This window comes from Bicyclus anynana, chromosome 23 (genome assembly GCF_947172395.1).
Source record: "Bicyclus anynana chromosome 23, ilBicAnyn1.1, whole genome shotgun sequence".
Classification (NCBI taxonomy): domain Eukaryota; kingdom Metazoa; phylum Arthropoda; class Insecta; order Lepidoptera; family Nymphalidae; genus Bicyclus; species Bicyclus anynana.
Genome location: NC_069105.1, coordinates 3,624,248 through 3,648,767, shown reverse-complemented (window position 1 = coordinate 3,648,767; position 24,520 = coordinate 3,624,248). Strand labels below are relative to the sequence as shown.

Below are 24,520 nucleotides of genomic sequence, written 5' to 3'. Positions count from 1 at the left end.
AAATACGTACTGCTATGCGATTTAGCGTTCCGGTAAGTACGATGTTGTGTAGAAACTTCTAACAAGTTAGTTTAGATTCCATCTTAGATTGCATCATCACTTGCCATCAGATGAGATTGTAGTCAAGGGCTAACTTGTAAATATAATTGAGTGGGATTCAGTTTTTTACAAAACCCATGGGAACTATGGACTTTCCGAGATAAAAAGTAGCACATAGCCTCCTCTTTCAATAAAAGTCTCATTAAAATTCATGCATCCGTTTCAAAATAATTTAAATAAGCTTCATTGTGTTTTGGTAGTGTGTGAATAACTATACAAATCACTTGATGATACAACAATTAAATTTTATTTATATGTACAGATATATTTATTTAATAAGTAGGTTTGCAGGTATATTTGTCCACCAATTTATACCGATAAACCATTTTTTGTGAGTGGCATTTACAATTAACCGAGATAAGGGTAATTCTGCCCAATTACCAGGATTAGCCTGTTTAAAATTGGTTTAACCCTTTCGTAATCCGGGTACCTTTTGTCCAATGTTTTTTTCTCAGTATCATTTCTATTAATTAGATTTTTTAGCTGATGATGATGTTAGTTGATCAGCATAAATTGGTTCATTAAAATGTATCTACACTCGTACCTATTAGTAAAGCCAATGTTAGCCACTCACGATCCGATAAGCTCACATGTCTGCAGCGCTAACGGCTTGACAGCCGATAAAACTGATCGTGTATTGGTCGCGATGTGCCATCATGATCGTGACGTGACATCATGCCGATCGCTTCCGCTGCTTTTTTGCTGCGTCTCCCGGTCTTGATCCTGTATCTCTGATATGGTGCTAATGTGCCAACACATGTAGCGCCCCACATTAGAGCCCGCCCCATTTCGCAGGGAACCAGCTTCAATCCATCGGGTCTCTTGCCATCTTTGACTATTTAGACTGGTGGTAATTTACGTTAACTTCGATCGATAGCTTCGTTGGAATACTCCCGGAATGATAAGATACGGGATAGGAAGGAACTCACGTGATCTTCGACCCGTTCTTTTGTCCAGGATGCGTCCACCATAAGACTTAAACAGCGGGTGCGTGGCAACACAAAACAAGCAAAATTGATTCACAGTCTATTATTTATAAGGAGCACTCAACTTGTTGGTTTTTAATGATTTATCCACAAAACACACGCGTACACGGCTTTTTGTGATGGCGGTAAAATATTTCTCAGCGTGCGCACGACCAGCTCTCAACGAATTAGCGGGGCGACTCCAACCATTGTCGATCGCAGCAGGCGAACGTGCGTAACGTGAGATGGAAGATAGGGGAAAGGATAAAATGAAGCAGGACAGCTATCGTAGCTACACTTTCATTTCTACCATTCCCCCGCCTGTGAGCTACTAAGCTCGCAATAAAAAAAATAAAGAAAATAGCGAAAGTACATAATACAAATAAACAAATTATACGTATAAGTACTTAGAGACAAATATTTATGAGTTATAAATATTAATAGCGATAAATAATATAGTTAATAATAAAATAATTCTGATAAATTAATAGATATTTAATACAATAAGACACTTACTTAAAATAACGTAAGACTAGTCTATTGCGCAGGCAAAGGACAAAGCTTCACCATAGGCCGAATGAAGAGTCCAGTTTTAGTCTTTACTTCAGCGACTCTAGTAATCCCATCCTTGCCAGGGAATATGCGTGTTATAATGCCCAATGGCCATTGCAAGGGCGGAGCGTTATCTACGTTAATAAGGACCACAGTCCCTGCCTTAACCGAAAGAGACGTAGTATTCCATTTCTCGCGTGTTTGGAGGGTGTGTAAGTACTCAACCCTGAAGCGTTTCCAAAATGATTGAATTAGCGAATCTAAAAGCATAAATCTACTAAGTAACCGTTCCTTTTCACCACTAAGATCGGGCGCAGGTAAATACTCTAAAGGCACTCTATATAAAAAGTGAGCTGGCGTTAGTGCAGAAGGCTCAGAAGGGTCCGTACTCGCAAGGTAAAGCGGCCTACTGTTTAATATCGCTTCAATTTGTGTAACTACTGTAAGCATCTCTTCATACGTCAAAATCTGCTTACCTATCACTTTAAAAAGAAGGGATTTTGCACTTTTTATGTTGCTTTCCCATATGCCCCCAAAATGGCTCCCAGTGGGAGGATTTAGTTTCCAGATTATGCGGCGTTTAGCGAGTTCAGTACTAAAATCCTTATAATACTCATCACTTTTTAATAGCGAAAATAATTCATCAAAATATCCTTTCGATGAAACGAAATTAGTCCCATTATCACTATATATAAATTTACAATTTGCACCAGATCTAGAGATAAATCTCTTAAATAAATTTAAAAATGAAGCGGAACTAAGATCAGGTGCAAGTTCAAAGTGAACTGCTTTGGTAACCAGGCATATAAAGATACAAAGATAAGCTTTTTGCCTATGTATACCTCGGCCTCTACATAGAGTAATGTAGAGCGGACCTGTGAAGTCCACGCCTGTATAGGTATAAGCGTTAGCCTGCTCTATGCGACATGGCGGCAAATTAGCCATAAACGGGAATATTTGCTTAGGATTTAATCTATAGCATTTGATACATTTATGTATGCGTTGTTTTATGGCGCGCCTCGCGGATAAAATCCAATATTTTTGTCTAGTTATAGAAAGTAAAATCTGAGGACCTGCATGTAAATTTTCACGGTGGTAGTAATCAATTAACAAATCGATTATATGACCTTTTCTAGGTAATAAAATCGGATGTTTATGACAATAATCTAAAGAGGAATAAGTTAAGCGACCACCTACGTGAAGAATATTATCGCGAATAAACGGATTTAATTTTTGAATAGCACGCGAACACGAAATTCCTTTTTTTAGTTTTTGAATATCCTCATAGAAATTTGTATTTTGAACAACTTCAATGACTTTTGTTTCTGCGACATTTAAATCTTCCGCGGTAATATGAATTCCTTTAGGTAATTTCTTGAGAAATTTCAATAAAAAGACAACCGATCTCAGATACTTATGCCAAGAAGAAAACTTAGTACTTAACGTCAGTAAAGGATGTTCATCTACACTTCGCATGACAAGAGATATAGATTTCTGTTCTGGAAGCGCAGAGGCGTTAGGTGAGAATTTCTGAACGGGCCATTGATTAATAGGCGATGAAGCCCATGTTGGCCCATTGAACCAGAGTTCATGGGTTAATAATTGCGAAGGCAATAGTCCACGAGATATACAATCTGCAGGATTCTCTATACCAGAAATATGATAAAGATCATCGGTACACAATAGTTCCTGAAACTGCGATATTCTATTAGCAATGTAAGTTTGAAATCTGTGAGGTGAGGACTTTAACCAACACAGAGCGACAGTAGAGTCTGAAAATACAAAAATATTGTCTACAGGTTGTCGCGATATTAAAGTATCATATACGTTGCGAACTAATTTTGCAAGTAATACAAGAGCGTTTAACTCTAGTCTAGCCAGCGTAACTAAACTAGAGGGAGAAGACACACGTGATTTAGAGCAAACTAATGAAATGATAGGTTTATTATCTCCATTTGTCACGTGTGTATAAATTACACAACCATACGCCTTTTCACTGGCGTCGGCGAATGCGAGTAAAGATAAATTAGAGTTATTTTCTACACCAAGGTGTCGCGGAATTTTAAGCTTTGATAAAAGAGGCAGCTCATCTATAAATTGTAACCAAGCCTCTATAATATGAGAAGGGAGCGTTTCATCCCATGACAACTTTAAAATCCATAATTCCTTAATTATCAATTTGGCGTATAAAATCACAGGCCCAACGAGTCCTAAGACATCGTAGAGTTGAGCAGTTGCGGAGAGAATAGAGCGTTTCGTCCATTTGAGCGAGGGGGGAGATACAAAAAAACTTAAACTATCATGAACGGGAAACCAATGTAATCCTAAAATCTTAAAGGTGTGTTCGTCGTCAAACGATATTCCTTCAGACTGTCGGTGCGTTTGAGGTATGTTACGTAATAATTCAGGAGAGTTACTAGTCCATTTAATTAAATCGAACCCTCCGGACTTAAACATTTGGATCAACTGCTCAGCCTTCTCTACTGCTTCTGAAGGATCAGAGGCAGAGGAAGCGAGGTCGTCCATATAAACATCTCTTTCGATTATCGCTGCGGCCGCGGGCCATCTATCCTTCTCTCTTTTAGCCAATTCGCGTAACGTGCGAAGCGCTAAAAAAGGAGACGAACGCAATCCGAAAGTAACGCGATTAAACTCGTAGATTTCTAGTGGTTCATTATTAGAAAATCTAAATAAAATTCGCTGAAATTTACGATGAGCGGGGAGAACTTCAATACATAAATACATTTGTTTCACATCTGCGAAAAAAGCGATTTTAAAGAGGCGAACGTTTATTAAAATATTAAATATTTCAGCTTGCAAGTTGCAGCCTGTATGAAGTAAATCATTTAAAGATATATTAACATCAGTTTTCATAGAAGCGTCTAGAACAATTCTAAGTTTGGTAGTCGCTTTGTCGTCCCGTATAACAGGCCTATGAGGCAAGTAAAAACCAGGCATAATGCTTTCTTGAGGAGAAATCTTAGAAAGAATACCCTTATCTAAATAATCTTGAATAACTTCGTTATATTTTATTCTTAAATCAGGTGAGTTATTAAACTTCTTCTCAAGGTTGAGAAACCTTCTCTTAGCGGGTATATAAGAGTTACCCAAGCGAACCGGGTCTTCCTTAAAGGGAAGAGATACAATAAAACTGCCATCAGTTTTACGAGTAGTCGTTGTGACATATATTTTTTCACATTCCTGCTCTTCGGGACTCAAAAATTTCTGATGAGGAGCTTCTTCTACCTTCCAGAACCTCTCTAAGAGATTATCTAGAGGTTCACGACTGAAAGCGCAAAAGGCAGAAGTAGATATAAGCCCAGAAGCGATCGGCGCGTCGCCCATGATGACGTAACCGAGCGAGGTTTCTATAGCAGACGGTGAGCTATTCTCAGCGGTAATTTTATTAAAAAGCAAAATATCGCAATATAATTTAACACCAATTAATAAATCAACACAACCTGGTTCTGAAAAACTGTCATCGGCTAATGGAATGTTTTTTATCAAGCTTTCTAGTGCGGACAAGTTTACTTTAGCATCAGGCAATTGAGAAGTAATACCTTCTACCACCAGAGGGCGTATATCGTATACTTTGGTGTCATCGAAGCGTGAGGTGAATTTCAAATTAGAAATCCCAAGTATTTTTTGAGAAGTCCCACCTATGCCCTGTACTTCTGTAAAGCGATTTTGTGAATATACAGGAAGCGATAATTTTTTACAAGAAGCTATAGTAATATAATCACTCTGCGAGCCAGGGTCTACTAGACATCGCAGAAAGTGAATGCGGCCATAGTTATCAATAACTTTTATTTTAGCGGTACCTAACAATGTAGTTGCGTTGCGTTCATGAAAATCACGAGAAATTGTACATAGCGATGTGTGTCCATTAGCGGACGAGTCATTATTCGACTCATTTTTAGCTTTTTGTGTAGCTACATCAGCGGGTATATTAGCGTAAGAATTAAAATTATTATGAGAGTTAGCGGTTTTATTAGCGGGTAGCGATATAGAATGAGAGTGCGTTGCGTTTTGTGCCGTGTTTATATTAACCGGATCACTATAATTAAATTTATTTGCGTGAGAAAAACATAACAGAGACGAATGTCTCTGGTTACAATGAGCGCAATTGTGAGTCGATAAGCAAGAGGCGGTTTTATGAAGAGTGCTTAAGCAGTTAGTACAATAAGAATTATTTTTTACTACTTGAAATCGTTTTTGCGGCGTTAATTTCATGAAATTCGGACATTTATATAAGTGATTATGCTTTTCATTTTTACATAAAATACATTTAGAGTCTTTAGAGTTTTGAATAGACTCCGTATTCACAAAAGATTTAGTAAATTTTGCGATAGGCGATTTTTTATTATGAGGTTTGGTTGAAACGTGCGAATCAGATGGTTTACTATTACATCCTCTAGAAAGAACCTTACTTTGTTCTTTGACAAATTCTACTAATTGTCCGTAAGAAGGAATTTTTTCTTTGCGATAAGTTATTTCAAAAAGTTTCACCGTTTCGGAATCAAGCTTCAGAAGTGCGAGATGCAATAGGAAAAAATCTGTTAAATTATCCAATTTTAATTGTTTAAGAGCGTCGACGGAGGAGTTGAAAGAATTTAAAAATAGTTCGAGACCAGAAGCGGTATTATTATTTAATGATTTAAAATTCAAAAGTTGATTTACATATGTACCAGCCAATGAACGAGGATCGTCATACTTGTCTATCAAATTTTTCCATATAATAGAATAATTTTCACCCGATACTGGCAACCCTGCGCACACGGATGCCGCAGAACCTTTCAATTTTCCAACTAAATAACACACTTTTTCACTGTCAGAAAGCGTTGGGTTATTATGTATTAAATTCTTGAATTGTTCATAGAATAGACGAATCTCCCGAAAAGTCGGGTAATTCAATAGCAGGGAGACTGGATTTCATTGTGGGAAATTTAGAAAGACAAGGTTTTGTAGAATCATTTTTACTATGATAATAGGGTTCCAAAGATTTTTTAATAAAACAAAACATTTCCTCAAATGCGTTCCAACTTTGATAACTGATAACAGCGTTTGGATTTACTTTCATTTGCGCCATAGTATACTGATCCAAATTTAATTCAAACTCCTTACGCAAAACGTCTATATTGGCTGCCTGTACCAATAACGAAGGTAGTTTGCTACTGTCATCGCTAACTAGTAAGGTCAAGTCGTAAATACCTTGTAAGCGGCTAAACATCATTTCTTTCTTCGCTTCTAACAGCTTGAGATGGCATTCATCTGCGCTGTAGCTTGCGGGCAAGACTTCTTTTTTACTCATGATGAAATATTAATTTGTAAATTAATTAAATAAAAGAAAGTAAATACTTCTTCTTTAAATAAGTGTTAAAAAATATTAACAAATAGCGTTATATTAAGATGTCAACAAAAAGTTACTTGAAATCTATTATAAGTATCAAAAAATTTATGCTATAAAATGGAATACTTCGTTTCTCGTAACGAATGAATGAATGAATTCGGAATATGTACCGTTATGTACCTACCTACTAGTTATGACGCGGCGTAATAGTTTAGCGTAATTAGCGTATCGATTTTATTTATATAGCGGAACTAACCGAAGAAAACATCTTATTCTTCGATTATAATAAATATATATATGTGCGGAATAGTATATTATAACAATAATATAAAAATATAATACGAAATAAGAAATAGCGAACTTAGTACGTCACAACGGAGGTAGGTTAGACAACGAAATTATAGTACAAATCCGCTCGAATAGGACCAAAAATATTATGGTGGTAATTTACGTTAACTTCGATCGATAGCTTCGTTGGAATACTCCCGGAATGATAAGATACGGGATAGGAAGGAACTCACGTGATCTTCGACCCGTTCTTTTGTCCAGGATGCGTCCACCATAAGACTTAAACAGCGGGTGCGTGGCAACACAAAACAAGCAAAATTGATTCACAGTCTATTATTTATAAGGAGCACTCAACTTGTTGGTTTTTAATGATTTATCCACAAAACACACGCGTACACGGCTTTTTGTGATGGCGGTAAAATATTTCTCAGCGTGCGCACGACCAGCTCTCAACGAATTAGCGGGGCGACTCCAACCATTGTCGATCGCAGCAGGCGAACGTGCGTAACGTGAGATGGAAGATAGGGGAAAGGATAAAATGAAGCAGGACAGCTATCGTAGCTACACTTTAATTTCTACCATAGACTATGGACTTGTTTCGCACCCAAATTCACCAACAAAAAAGTCTGCCCTTTTCGACTCACACATCGAAAATATTTAACACCATTAAATATATTCTTTGTCCATACACTACACACAACTATACATTTGAGTCGCAATACACACGCGCGTAATTTTTACACAGCCCCAGAAACACATCGCTTAGACTATCCACAGAATATATACATAGAATATTCGATTACTTAATCGATTTTTTGCTGTACCGTCAAAAGAATCGATTCATTTTAGAATTTGTTTTTATTACAAATTTGATATTTTATTTATTTATTATTTATTATTATTTAACAAACAACACATTGAAATTAAGCCTAACCATAGTGCAACACAAACCACAGTTAGTTTTACTGTGCACTGGTTATTATTGCATACAATAAATACAATATTTAGGAACAAACGGAACATTATTAACAAACAGAAGAGGATAAATAAACAGATTAACAAACAGAAGTGGATAAATACCAAGAATAAACATTATAGGGTAGTTAAAAAAAAAGTGTGAGTGAACCGGTGCTGCGACGCTACACAGGCTGTCCCAAAAAATAATTCTTTAGTTTCCGCTTATGTACGTTCGTGAGTATATTGGTATCTTTTAGAAGATTCTTTACCGCATCCGGAAAATCGTTAAAGATTGTTGGAACAATATATTCCAGCCTTCTCTTACCATACCCATTTATGAAGTTCGGTACATACAATTTACATTTTTTTGAACTTCTTAGTTGTTTATTGTATGTAATTTCCTTCAGTTTAGGTTTTATTTGAAGGTACTGCTCTGTTATTATGGAATATTTTGTTTTTACGTCTATTGGCATTAATTTACAGTAATTAAATAAGACATGATAATCATTTCTATATTGTTGTTTTATTTTTCTAGGTACAATGGTTTTTAAAAGGCGTAGTTGAAGTTGATATATTTGATTAATATTACTTTTATACGTAAGACCATAACTACTCAATCCATATGATATTATTGATTCACCTAGTGCTTTGTACATCATTAGTAAGGTGGAAAATGGAACTTTGTTATTGATCAATGATAGTTTAGCCAGGAGAGCACGAAGCTTATCGCACACATAATTAATGTGTTCTTTCCATTGCAGACGATCATCGATAATTAATCCTAGGTATCGTTGACTGGAGACCGTCTCAACGGAAGCACAACTACAAATATTAGATGTCCGTTTTGTAAAATGTTGCTCGTTTTTATGCATACATTGATGGCTATGTGCTATAAGCTTTGTAATACCATTGTATCTGTTATGACTCGAACTAATGTACATCATTTTAGTTTTATCAACATTAATAACTAGGCCAACGTCATGCGACCATTTTAATAGTGAATCAAAATCTGATTGAAGCTGGAACATAGCTTCGTGGATGTCGTGATGAGCGGACACTAAGCAAGTATCATCAGCAAATTGAAACATTTCGCACGTTTTAATTTTATTTGCAAGATCATTTACATACGTTAAAAAATGCAAAGGGCCAATAACCGAATCTTGTGCTGTTCCCTGTGTTACAGTCACATCTTTACTTAACGTTTCTTCAATTTTCACTCTATACAACCTGTCAGTCATGTAATTTTGACACCATTGCAGAAGTGGGCCCCTTATTCCATTATCTTGTAGTTTTTCAAGTAGGACGTTGTGTCGAAGCATATCAAATGCTTTACTGTAGTCTATATATACAACCAAGACATGTTTTTTGTTATTTAAATGCTTATTGACAGAATCTGTAAATGCTGATAGTAGTTGCGATGTGCTCTTTTTCTGCTGAAAACCATATTGCTTATCAGATAATACGTTGTGATCTTTATAAAATGCGTGTAATTGCTGACAAATGTACTTTTCAACAATTTTATCAATTGTGGGTAATATTGTAATAGGTCGGTAATTATTATAGTCGCTTGTGTTACCTTTTTTATGAATCGGTCGAACTATACCCGTTTTAAGATCTTTGGGATATTTAGAAGTAGCGACCGATGTGTTTACAAGCTTTGCTATTATAGATGTAATCTTGCCGGATAGCATTTAAAATTAAGGTAGAAATACTTACCTACAAGTGAAACGTTACTCGCTTCTTTCTCTATCTTTTACTATACTACAAGTTTATGGCCGTTTTTTATGCCATTATCAACTACACAAACCTGCATTTTTAGGGAGCTCTTTACACGACGAAAACGATTACAAAAATGAAACATCGATTCTATAGCAACAGTTTTTATAAACGCGTTAGATCATAGATTTTTGATCTTTGCCAGAGGGGTAACGGTTAGCGAGACAGGTCCTGTTATTTAAATGGTCTAAGCATATCCCTGATATTGTGCTAATGTGCCAACGCATGTAGTGTCCCACATTAGAGCCCGCCCTATTCAGCAGTGAACCAGCGTCAATCCATCAGGTCTCTTGCCATCATCCCGACTTGCCAGCGTCAATCTCTCTCTTGCCATCATCCCGACTAGTTCCTTACGGCTCGATTTATATTATTTATACATAAAATAAATTGAAACCGCTTTATTCTAAAGGGCAACAACTTAGTCTGTATTAATTCACCTTCCTCCTTATTAACCTTTAAGAGTTTCATAAAAAAAGAGAAGAGAAATATAGTAGACAGAGTAAAGGAAATCGGTCATAAATTAAAAGTGCCCCGAACACGGCAGGGCCTGCCATTTGCATAATGCCTGCCATTCGTTACAATTTAGTTTGTATTAAAATTTATTGAAAGATACTTTGACAGCGTGAATGGAGTTTCGTGTGGTAGGTAAGTTTTCCCTATAGCTTCCTATTTACTTGTTTAATAACTTCGTTATTTATTTCTCCCAAAGACCAACTCGGTTGGGCAGCGTTCGGGAAACTCCGCGACATATTTCCGCAACAAAATTCGTCAGTGCTTGACGAAAATTGTTCTATGGATTTGAGACTTGTTCGCTAGTTATCGGCCTCATATGAATGTTCAGAGTGAGGAGTGAGCAATGCTCGGAGTATCTGCGTGACCAAATATACAAATCAATTAAGTCGCCGTTGACAGCTTCGCTACCAAATATACAAATCAATAAAGTGCGGTGGACTCATATAATGGGAAATTGAACAACACTGTACCTTCCTGGAATCAAGCATTCTAGGGCTTTGAGACCCCAAAGTCCATTAGCTTACCGCTCATTACTATTACTTCAGCTTTTCGACTTAGTGAACAACGTTAGAATCTTGGGCTATTTCACGGATCTCCTCATTTCTGATAAATAACGGCCCTCCAAGTATATGTCTCTACTTCGCCTGCTAACCTTTCAAACGAAACCCTATTTAAGAATCCCAAGACTCAACAACAAGACAGGTTGAAGTTTTATCAGTTTCAGATGTTTAGTTTCAAGAACTATTACTTACTTACTCCTGCGCTACAACCTTTTGTGGTTCTTGTCGTTCTTATCCACTTTCTCCATTCATTCCTTTTCTTCACTTTTTTCCAATACAACTTTTCTCCATTTTTTGTAAGTCTTCTTTTTCATAATCTATCCATATTTTAGGTCTCCCTTTTCGACACTTTTGGCCATCTATATCATCCTCTCTACGTGCCCTGACCACTGAAGACGTTAGGCTTTACCATGTCTCATTCAGTCCTTTCACTAGATTTTCTAATTCGTGGTTCTTTCTGTAGCATAAGAGAACCATTAGTATAATTAAAAATCATTTAAACGTTCAATCTTTCAGAACCCGTACTGTTCGCGATTCAGCGTTGCATTCCCCTTAATCTTTGAAGCTAACCGTCAGCTGACCTATAAACGCACACGCTCTGCGTCAAAGGAACGAAATAATGATGCTGCTGCAATTACTGTGACCCACTTGCAGGCAAATAGCAAGTCTTTACATGTGCATAATTATGATTATGACTCTTTTCATATATTTTTTTGCCTTTTAATCACGCTGCTATACCGTCCTATAGGATACGTTGACGTTTATTGCAGGGTGTTACAGTTCACACTGTTGACTTGCAAGATGTAAATATGGCCTAAGCCCGCAGTCTTGTGGGTTGTAGCTCCATATCCCCTCTCCTTCAAGGAGAAAAGCCTGGCCTTGTTGTAGGCCGTTGATATAGGCTGATGATTTGAAACGTAAAACAGTATAATAAGTCTATGTTGCATTGCTCTACTGGGAACGAAGTGTAGTGCTAGTCGATCAGTCGGTGCGCTGTGCAATAATTGTTGATATATTTTTGTTTCACATGACGACAATCTGGTGAAAGCCGAGAAGGAAAAAGTATCAAACACTTAGATCTTGCTCACGAGATTACCGCCATGTAGAATGTTGAGTCAACTATTATTGTTTCGATAGTTGTTTCAGTCAATGGTCTTACAGCGAAAACCTTCAACCAACTTATGAAGCTTTCGCCAAGAGTCGGATACAGAAGGCAGTGATTCTTAAGACGGCGCGTATTGTGAGGAGGTTCCTCACTGAGCCCTGACCGGTTGCTTGGGCACTCAAATGTATCGCAGCGGGAGGGTAGAATTGTTTTTATAAATTTTTAATAGTGTTTTGTATTATATTTTGTAACATTGTTAAAAACAAGTTAAAAATCAAGTATGTAATTAGGTATCTTTCATTATCATTATCATATCAGCCGAAAAAGTTAATAAAGTTCTTAAAGTTAATTATAATTATTGGTAGGTGTAAAATGACTAGTGATTTATATCCTCATTTTTAATTTGTTTGTTGGTAAACAGTACTCATAAAGAAAGGCTGTAGGTGCAAGCAGGTTAGGCAGTCGGGATTTCTTGTTTTTAATTATTACCTTGTTAAAAATACTTGAGTTATTTAAAGTAGTATAATAATCATCTAACGTCTGTTGCTACCTTTCGACCGCATCGTATCTCTCGGAGACGAATGAGCGCCCGAGCGACCGCAGCGGTATTTTATAGTTCCCTCCTCAACCCGGCAGGTAAAACGGCAACTACTTTACTAATTAATGAAATATATTAAATTAAACAGGTACGTATTGTTGGGGCTGTAATTAAACCAACGATATTTTATACTAGAGTTACGGCACTAGCGAGGCAGACAAATGTGCATAATTGTCTTGATTTCATGTAACTTCAATATTAAGTTTTCGACTTTACTTACCACCATTAAATCATTAAATAACATTACGTTTCTTGACTTGACTTAGTTTACAAGCACTTTGCTTGTAAACTAAGCCTAATATAAATGAATTTTGTATTTGAATTTTTAGTCACTTATTATACAACGAAATTAACGCTTATTAAATTTTTATAAGTACCTTTAAATTAATATTATATATAAATAAATAAGTCAGTTGATATATATATTTTGAATATACCTATACTAAAGCCATACTCGAGGAGTACTGTTTACTAACAAACAAATTCGAAATGAGGGTAGAAAACGCATGTCATTTCATAACTTTTTCATTTAAAATTATGTATTGTTTTTTTATAAAATATTATTCAAAATATATTAACTATATGTAACTATTTTAAGTTTATTAATCAAATTTATTTTCATTAATTTAAGAACAAGTTAATTATAATTATTATTAGGTGTGAACTAGCGATTTATACCCTCATTTTTAATACCCTCATTTTGTTTGTTTATAAACAATATTCCTCGAGTATGGCTTTAGTATAGTATAGTGGTTTTTCATGTACTAGTAAACGACCCTTTTAACTTTAATATCATTGGTACTAGTATAGTATTTTTCATGTAGGTACTACTAACCCATATAGATTTTGAATTTTTTACTAACACTAGGTATGGATTTTTCTTTTCTGAACTAATCATTATTTTTATTATTTAATAAATAGTTTTCCAAGCAATATAAAATAAATAATTTAGTTGCGCTCGCAAAGTCAGTCAAAATTATTTATTTTTTTACTTTTTAAACTGAAATCACAGGCGCCTGCTAGTTTACTTTATTCAAGACGTTAAAAGCACAGTTCAGAACTGGGTCGCCCATTAACACGACTGTTATAAGTCGTGTCACATAAAAAGAACATTTACAGATTTATAGCGTGTTAGATGCTGCCATAACTGGTTATAACTTCACCATTCGTGTACTCACATGAATGTGAGGACAGAGGTTCAATGTCGGATTATTAAATTTACTGCGTGTCAGAGCAAATCAAAATGAAATTTCATGAAACCAAGCAACCAGACAGGCTTGAGATAAAGAGACAATTTAGTCTACATATCGTTTTCACTTTCGGCCCATCGCAACAAAAGATAGCACAAATATTATTTTGCTCTTTTGTATCTTAGGCTGCATTACAGTATTCTTCTAAAAGGTGTGTGGAGTCTAATAATCCACACTTGGCCAGTATGCAAACTAGACCTGCGTGACTACGGTACCTAAGTACCAATCCTTTTACAACTTTACGAAGTGATATTAAGAAGAAGAAGAAAAAATCTTTATTACACACAAAATACAAAACAAATGAAAAGTTAAAACCAAAAAATTTGCATGCAAAGGCGGCCTTATCGCTATAAGCAATCTCTAACAGGCAACCCTCGATGACAAGATTTGCTGAGATCTATAGTAAGTGTTATATCTTTTACGGATATTTGCATGCATGCACTTTAAATACGATTTTAGGTTTTACCATTGCTGGTATTGTAAGTATCAGATTTGTAATAGCTTAACCAATGTATAAATCGCTAGTGAACCTAGCAAATAAACGATTTCCACTTCGTGACCTAAGAAGACCTTCGGCGATATTAGCTGTAATGTTTCATTACGCTTACATAACATCGCTATGGGTATACAGCAATGTGAGCTACATTTTAGTCTCAGTGCTCTTTTTACGTGATATCAACTATACTCTTCAAATCTTGTTCATTTCAGTGCTGACTATTGTTGAACGCTCCGCATTAATGACGATTCAGACTAATGGAATCTTGTCACAGGTGAGGAGAAAATGCAATGTCACGGTCATATCTATGACTAAACTGTGACCTTAACTTTACTAGAATAGATTTTTTTCTCAATCAACTTATGCTTTAAGTATTAATTTAATTAATTTAAGTAATTATAAAAATAAGACGTCCACTTCTTAGATTGCGTGAAAAAAAAACGCTTCGAATTTAAAGAATTGACTTTCATACAAGGTTTCCTCATTTACCCTCCTCTCTGCCCCTTTTTAGCCCATCCATGTCACTCGTTGTCGTGATGAGTCTTGAGTCAGTTTATAATAGGTACATATATTATATCTATACAAAAAATATAGTTCCACAGATTACTGGTAGTTCATTTAAACAAACACGTTTTGCTTGTCCATCCATCAATCCACTAACCATCCTCTATCCATCCACACCATTGTTAAGTGATGGCAGGGACCAACCTGATTTTAAATGGGAAACTATGATATGTCTGTCTGTATGTTCGGGCTAATAACTGGATCGGTTGCACAGAATTTAATGCAACATTGGAAGAGAGTAGAAGTTTTTAAGCATCACATTACTACTTTTTATCCCCAAAAAAGCCATGGTTCCTGCGGGATTTGTGCAAAATTGGAATACACTCGGACAAAGTCACGGGATGGGGCTAGTTTTAAAAAATGTAGTTTTATTTGCGTGCAAATGTTTGTAGTATAAGGCCTTGAACTTGTGACGTGGTATGGCTTTACGTTTAATCGACAGCGGTGACATTGTCACAGGGTGGGGGTGAGGGTGCAATTATTGAGGAATTTTGATATTTAATTGTGTACACGTGTATCCATAGGGTTGCCACTCACCACTTCAATGGAAAATGTGGAATTATATCATGAAATATCAAAAATTAAACCGTCTTTTCATCGTTTCTTGTCTTGCATGCTGCTTCAGGTACGACCGGTCGCGGAGTAGAGGCAAAGAGTTGTTGTTCCAAGGTGAATTGGAAATTCAAAATTCGTTAAAACTTATACTACAGCCTTTCTTGATGAGTACTGTGTGGCTAGTGGGAGTTTTCAATATTTTCATACTGTTACTATCGCGTTGACGTACACGCGATTTTATATGAAATTGAAACAGTTGTGCAATAGTGCCACTAGATGGCGCTGTTTCTATTCCTTAGAAATTCGCGTTTACACAAATTAAAAATGAGGGTATAAATCAATAGTCATTTCACACCTAATAAAAATTATAATTAACTTGTTCTTAAATTAATGAAAATAAATTTGAATAATAAGTTTAGAAAAACCGTAGTAATCTATTTTCTGTATCATGTGATTATTAATTCATTAAGGTCTCTCTTATTTAACCATAGTACATACACACTCTGTTTTCGTGTTAATCCAAAGTCTAATCTGTATTATTCTCAAGCACCTATTTTCGTCAACATCGCGTAAACTAGCACAAAAGTGTAATGGTTGTTCACCATTCACCAAATGAGTCCTTTTGTACGCGTCTTTGTGCGAATCTAGAGCGTCGGCCTCGTTGCTTTGTGACAAATAACATTGTCACTTTGCAATTTACCCTTATAAATATTTTAATTAAACATTTACGAATAATACTTTGTGTAACTGAAAAGAGTTAGGGTTTTTCAGCAGACTCAGAAGTGATTACAAAAATAAGAAAACTAATGTCGAACAAAGGTTATGGTTCACAACATTTGTCAGGACAACTTTATTAACAAATCAAACTGTAACCAAAACAAGACCCTAACAATGGCAGAGAATGACCTTGAGTGAAGTCACAAACTTGTAAAGGTTGTGTGTAGGGTTAAACGTACCTTTGACTGTTAACAAACACTCCCCTTTTCCACTCAAGTCACTCTCCCCGCCTGTCCCATAAAGAATTACACAACAAGAGATGTGGACGGCTCGAACAAGCACACTGAAGCCGACCGTACCGGAAGTCGTTGCAACGCGGTGATAACAGGTTTCATCGCCTTTTAATATATCTTGGTCAGCTCGTTCAGGCAATTTCGTACTTTTGCCTTACGTACTGACGAACAAAAAGTAAAGTGACAGACAGTTTGTTCACAAGTTTTAACTTTATCATTATTTAAAAGTAAGAAATTAAAAAACTAAAGTTTATACTATTCGGCATTTTATCAGAAGGTGGTAAGGCTGGCCTTTAGTTATTAGTCACTGTCATGAGATTGAAAATGATTTGTAAAATTTATTCACAGCATGTGACATTATTGGAACAGATACCTTACAATAGGATATAATTTTTTTAGGTAAAGCCCGGAGTTAGGAAGAAAGAACGTTAATATATCAGTCCTGGTTAATATTATTTACTTCTATACAGAATTAAACAATCTCATCCTACCTGCAACCTGCATTAGAGTAGAGCGGTGGGTCCAAATTCAAAAACCCCTTTCCTATGAGTATGAAAACTTGGTCTTTGAGTCGTCATTAAAATAGGCTGATGATGATTTGACTCATCCATGACTCCATAAAAATAAAGTCATGTCTTCGGTAAATGCAATAAAGAGAGGTAAATAGATTGTTCGTACTAAACATACGAATAGATACAATTGTTCCAAAAATGGAACACTTTGTTGACGTTGCTTTGACCTACGAATGTTGAACGTTTGACCTGTGCGTTGGAAACTAACAAAAGTTTGCTTGAGCTAAAAGAACACGTTTAACGTTGAATGCTTTTCTGTTTATTGTTGTCACCCAGACTACAAGCTATGTGTGCGCGATATATTCGTATCTATCAAACTATACCGGGTATAATATTGTATGTTTACAGATGTGTGGTGTTCTGATGCTTATACTAGTTTTGGTCTTGACTTGCCCAAGTTGTCGGGGTATCAGACACTGCAATTACAGTTAAGGTGTTATGTGGTACAAATTTGCAGTAACCGTTTTTCTTTTCTTCAGTGTGCATGCGGCCGCTGGCGGCGATGCGGCGCGCGCGCTAGGGCATGCTCTGCGGCGCCGTGTGGTCGGCTGCGCCCGTGAGCCTGCGCGGGCTGGCGCCCCCTCTGCCGCCGCGCCCCGCCCTGCTGGCTGCGCTCGTCATGCACGCACTGCATGCCAGCGATGAGGACAGTTTCATAGGTCAGTGATGAGCTTTATAGCTAGGGCATGCCTTACAGCGCCGTGTGCCTCATATAACATGCCGTGTTCCATTCTGTCTGCGCTGCCATTCTGGCGATGATGATAGCTTCATAGGTTAGTGACGAGCTGTATAGCGCCGTGAGCTCCAGAAAACATACCGCCGCGCCTTGCTCTGTTGGTAGCACTCATCATACTTAGGCTGCATACCAGCGACGACTACAGTTTTATGGGTCACTGACGTGTGTCAGTCACAGTCTGTGCTGTATTAGGCTTTATATATAGAAAATTTCGGAAGCTCTGCGATACCTGTAATTATGGGTACTTGCTCCTTGGGAGCAAGTATCCTCCTTCAAACTAGGCTAGGGCTAATGTTAAATGGCAGCACCTATAACAGAACATTACCTAATGACCTGTAAGATATAAGAACTCTTTTTTCTACAAGCTTATTTGTTCGTACTCTACAGCCCAAAACAGTATGTTAATAAAGACCACGATATTCCAGACAACTTACCAGTCTGAATGACATCTCGTATGTAATGTATCCTAGTCTGAATAATGACATTTTGCATATGCCTCAGTAGCAACACGCTAAAGGGGTCGGGCTCATCGCCGTGATGGTGGTTCGATCGCAACCCGCTGGACTATTGTCGTACAAATTAATAACACAGCCTTTTCCGACTAGTTGGAGGGTAATTTTAATGTCGGTCACATTAAAAAACACATATGGTATTCTAGTCTGAATAGTGACTCCTTGCATGAAATGTTTTTAAAGGTTTACAGGTACACATCTTAGTTATTCTTATAATAAGCACGGGTGAAACGCGTCAGGGCCAATGGGTGACCTAGCTATGACTTTGACGACGTGAAGTTACCTCGAATTCCCCACTTCGGAGACATCGCTATATTACATCAGGGTCACTCTAGAGTAGGGCGATTTCAAATTTCATTTTATGATCACCATAGAGTTATATATCAATAAACTTGTACTTTCAAAATTAGTAAAAGTTTAGGAATTATTTAATCCTTAATTGGAGGTTAAATAGTACCGTATGTACGAATTCAATGGAAAGCATCAATCCATGGAATGCTAAGATATGTTCGTCTCTCTCTTACAGTTGTTGGGAGTTTTTTATAACTTTGAATTAAAGTAAATTGAAACACTAGTTCTCAGCTACTATTTATTTTATAATTTTAAGCGGTCCACCATTCTAAAATGTTAAATGTTGAGACCACTTTACGATGGTCCAATAAAACCGTCTTCGTACCAGAGCGCGCGTGCTTCGCCTGCCGACGAGGCAAGCGTGTATTTCTTTGAGATAATGTAAAAGACAAGTAACCGAAGCTGAGAGCACTCAAAAGTTCTACAACTAAGTCTGGGCTCAAAGTTTTAGTAAACTCTTTTAGAGTTCCGGTATCGGGTAACTTAATAAGATTTATTTATAGTCAATATTTAAAAATAAATCCTCATCCTCATCATCATCATCTTTTTGATGACCCATTTTATGAAACACACACATGATTTTATTTATGATGACCCAGTGTATCTATGTATGTATGCTAGTGTATGTTATGTGTGTAGTGTATAATAAAATGTCGTAAATTATTTTACTTATTAAAAAAGCAACCAGTAACTTCGATGATAAATTGTAACCTTTTATGTAGTGTAAGTAAGTAAGTTTCAGCCAATACCGAGGGTTAAGTCCAGAACGTGATAAAAGCGGCACATTTTTGATTGCTATTTAAAAATATTTAATTTACAGCAATATGAGGTAACTTTGTTCTTTATTAACTGAAGTATATTGTGGTATTTATTTTAAAATAATTTAAAGATTTAAAAAAAATCCATTTTATTATAAAAAGCTATGAATAGTATTCGAAGCAAATTATCAGCAAATGGAAAAAACAACTCTGTTGATACTTCTTGCAAACTGAATTTTTCAAGCTGATTTTATGCCGCGCTTAGAGGTGAATACAGTTATTTATGATATTTAACTTCTGTATAAATCTTTATAAATAATCATGATCACATTTCATTAAACATCTGAAAGAAAAAATTATGATTCGAACTGTAGTAAAAATGAAACTAGAACAGGAAGAATTTATATACAAATGGGTCAAATATGGAACGTTCGCTTCTAGTGTTAATGACATTGACCTTAAGGTACCTTCAAACTGACTTTGAAAAACAAAATCAATCCATTCATACGACCCCGGATTCAAACCAGGACATGGGCTAACCACTGAGCAATAGCAGTTAATATTTATGTATGCGATGCTATGCCTAACGTCGGTAACCCAGTAACCGATCGATGGTAGTATCACACGAGGCTACTGGCTCGTTCACCGAAACGAGCGAGTCACGCGAGCGCTATCTGCAGACATCTTGGCGCCAGTGCCCCTCCCTGCGCTACCCCAGGCCCTCCACTGCATAGTAAGGCGCGGATTTTCTTGAAACATGTATTTTACACCGAAATAAAAAACAAGGATTCCGTTTATATGTATATGAAAGAAAGAAAGAAAAAAGCTTTATTAGAGAATTAAGCTAACACAATTAGTTCTATTAATCGTCAGGACAACTTAAAAATTACGAACTACCTCTGCAATATGCTACTGGCAGAAGCCCCATGGTATCATCATTAACAACCCATATTCGGCTCACTGTTGAGCACGAGTCTCCTTTCGGAATGAGAGGGGTTAGGCTTTAATCCACCACGAGACCAAATGCGGATTGGCAGACTTCACACAGGTAGAGAATTAAGAAAATACTTAGGTATGCAGGTTTCTTCACGATGTTTTTCTTTTACCGTTTGAGACATGTGATATTTAATTTCTTAAAACGCATATAATTGAAAAGTTGAAGGACCCGAACCGGATTCGAAACTACGCCTTCCGAACCGATGGCTCCAATGCAATCAAATCAATTCAAAATTCATTTATTTCAATTAGGCTTAGTTTACAAGCACTTTTGAAAAGTCAGTTATAGGTATGTCAAAAATTAATTTAATCTAATGGTGGTAATAATAGACGAAAACTTAAAATTAAAGTTACGAGGGTTCCAAACGCGCCTTGGTCTGAGAAGAGCTCACAGCAAACTCAATGCATCTGATACATACAATGCGGAATTCAGTTTTTCACAAATCCCGAGGGAGCCATGGATTTTTCCGGGATGAAAGGTAGCCTGTGTGTTAATCCAGAGTAAAATCTATTTTAATTCCAAATTTCAGCCAAATCGCCACAAAATTGACAAAATACAAACTTTCATCCCCTATTTTATCCCCTTGGGGCAAAAATTGATCTAAATCCTTTCTTAGCGGATGCCTACGTCATAACATCTACTTGCATCCCAAATTTCAGCCCTATCCGTCCAGTGGTTTGGGCTGTGCTTTGATAGATCACTATGACAGTCAGTCAGTCACCTTTGATTTTATATATATTTAGATATGTTTACAAGTCACCGACATAGCTCAACGAGTTGCGAAGCTAAAGTGGCAATGGGCGGGGCACATAGTTCGAAGAGCCGATGGACGTTGGGGTCCCAAAGTGCTGGAATGGCGACCCCGCACTAGTAAGCGTAGTGTTGGTCGACCCTCCCACCAGGTGGACTGACGACATCAAGCGAGTCGCAGGGATTCGTTGGATGCAGGCTCAGTATTGTGATGTTTGGAAGTCCCTACAAAAGGCCTATGTAATGCAGTGGACGTCCATCGGCTGATATGATGATGATGATGATATTTAGGTAGCTATTTTTCATCCCAGACGTCTTTCAGAAAATTTAGGTCCTTTAATTTTACTGCTGTTTTAAATACTAATAAAATTCGTCAGCTCTACGTGAGCGGAATACGAATCGTGCTTAACGAGACTGTATTAGAATTTGAATAGTTATTAGTTGGTCAACTTTGAATACCGTCACCTCTCAAGTAAAGACTTATATTGATGTGAAGGGACTGAAGGGTGGATTACTTCTGAAAATTATTAACCCGCCAACGATGACGTCAAATTGACTTACAATATCAGAGACGCCGGTCTCACGGACCGGGGTTTTCAATCGCGACTTTTCAAATTATTTCCATTTTTTCAATACCTATAATTATGTATTTTCATAACAATAAATCAACTATATTTTATTAAACGCACAGATCGCTTTTTGGACTATTACTTATGAAGTTGTGAATAAACGACTTCACTTTAAAACTTAAAATTACTATGATTTTACATATAATATTAAAAAAAACTGATAATGCTTGGCAGTACGTCTTTGTCGGTTGAGTGGTAACTAGCCACGGCCGATGCCACCGGTAGAAGCAATTTAGAATACCTATAGTATACAATAGAGCCATGAGAGTCTAGTGGATATAATCTCTGCCTCCGATTCCGGAGGGCGTATGTTTGAATCCGGTCCAGGGCATGCACCTCCAACTTTTAAATTATGTGCTCCATAGAGAAATTAAACATGTATCTCACACGGTGAAGAAAAACATGGTCTACATACCTGAGAACCTCATTTTGATAATGATGATGATGATAGTATGAAATCCTAAATTGAGATCCGCGCTGGAAATCAAACCCAGGACCTCTCAATTAAAAATCTTATTTATTACTTTACCAGAATGGTGGTCGTCAATCCCGGGTCAGGCCAAAAAAAATACGTTATTAATATTTTTGTTCCTTGTTATATTGTGTCCCACATAAAACCCATCTGCTCACCATAATCGAAAAGACTGTGAGCAGATGAGTTTTAGGATGGTTGTTAGTATGTGACAAGAGTATCCCCCATTGGAGACATTTTTATTGTAGTTAGTATCCCATTGGACTGTGAGAGTGAGGGAACAGAGAGTGCACATGTGCTGGTGCACACACTTGTGCATTATAATATCTTCTGTGTACATGGTTAATCTTATCATGAGATTGGCCGCCTTGGCCGTAAAAAGAATAACAATAGCTTGATAAGTCAGTCTATCCTAGGCCTTCATTCAGTGTTTCTACGTCATCTTCGTCGTTAAGACATGTTTGGATCGAATAATTAATTGTATATTTAATTTTATAACAAGTGTAACCCATGTTTAAAGCAAATAAATAAATTATTATTATTATTATTATTATTATTATTAAAGACGCTTAGAGTCGCTGGACTCAGAAGCACACTCGGGCGGGTCCTTAACTAACTTGTCATTGTTACAATACGAATAACCTCTTGAGCACGTTTTGTGCGGATTTCCACTGTACCAGTTCATTTCTGTCGCGTACATGCAAATCGTTGAACCAATTCCCATCTATGGTAAAACGGGAATAAATAAATGAGTTATTACTTTACTTTAGAACTAGAGGACGCCCGCAACTTTTTTCGTGTGAAATTCAGGTCTTTACATGTAACTTTTCAAGATAGAAAGTTTAAGCAATATCGATGAAGCCATCGACATAATTTTACAAAATCTCGTGAAAGACAAAAATTTTAAAAAATCTCGTGTGTGTGTTAGTATTGTGTAAATAAGTTCTATGTAATAAAAGCACTTGAGAAAACAGTTATTTTAAAATTATAGACAGACGCTTTAATATTACATTTACCCCTATTTCACTCCCTTCTATTTATATTTACGCATATTCTATAAAATCTATTAAATAGTCCACCATTTTTTTTTCAAAACTAAAACTCAAAGCATGTACGATATATTAAAAAAACTTCAACCCCTTTTAACCTTTTAGGGGTAGAGTTTTGAAAAATCATGTTTAGTATTTTTCTAAGTAGTACACATACCAATTTTTACAAGGAATATACAAAAATTAAGGACTTTTCATGCAAACTTTCAACCCCTTCTTCGTGATATGGTCTCAAACAGTGCCATGTTTTATTTAAATTCATTCAGTAGTTTCAACATGATTCCCGGTCAACAAAAACACTTAAAGACAAATAAAAAATAATAATAAAAATAATTTTGGCTTCAGTATCCATTTATAATGCTTTCCAACTCAAATTTTGAAAATATCTTCAATAAACAGAAATTGACCTGTTACAGTTTTATTTTATCTATACTAATATTATAAAGCTGAAGAGTTTGTTTGTTTGGTTGAACGCACTAATCTCAGGAACTACCGGTCCAATTTGGAAAATTCTTTCAGTGTTAGATAGCCCATTTATCGAGGAAGAAGTATATATTCCCGTATTCCAACGGGAACGGGAACCACGCGGGTGAAACCGCGCGGCATCAGCTAGTGTATAGATATTCTTTATTTTACTACAGAAATTAGATCGATAGATAATCTAGAATGTACTATATTTTTCAAACAATTTCCACAAACCTACTATTACGTTCCACAAGTCAATTTCTATGAAAAACTTGTGAAATGTTGTGAACAATAGTGACGTAGTTTCAGGTATTCAGTTCGGATATGAGTCAGCTACACGGTTTTCCCGGTACCCTATAAACAAGTCGTTGTCCTAATATTGATTTTGAACCTTAGCTCTGCAGAATAAGGATGGCATTTCTTTGTTAACAAATCAGACTGGTTAATTTATTAGCAAGGAAATTTCAACTGTAGTAATAATGGAAATAGAGTTGTTATTCGTTTGCGAGCAAATCAGGGTGGTTTTAAGGCTTTCGCGGAGAGCAACGCACGGGTATTAGTCAGATATCGGTTTGTTTTCCAATGGTAGTG

At 36.5% G+C, this 24,520-nt stretch overlaps 1 protein-coding gene across 2 annotated transcripts in view; it reads left to right on the top strand.

Annotated features, from left to right (window-relative positions):
• The window catches only part of LOC112049978 (protein Fe65 homolog), an 87,669-nt gene that overhangs the window by 2,808 nt on the left and 60,341 nt on the right, over positions 1–24,520 (top strand). For both annotated transcript variants that reach the window (XM_052888845.1, XM_052888844.1), the window contains exon 2: positions 17,690–17,869. In XM_052888845.1, the coding sequence (XP_052744805.1) occupies positions 17,734–17,869 (136 nt within the window). In that variant the 5' untranslated portion in view covers positions 17,690–17,733. The remainder of the gene's footprint in view (positions 1–17,689; positions 17,870–24,520) is intronic.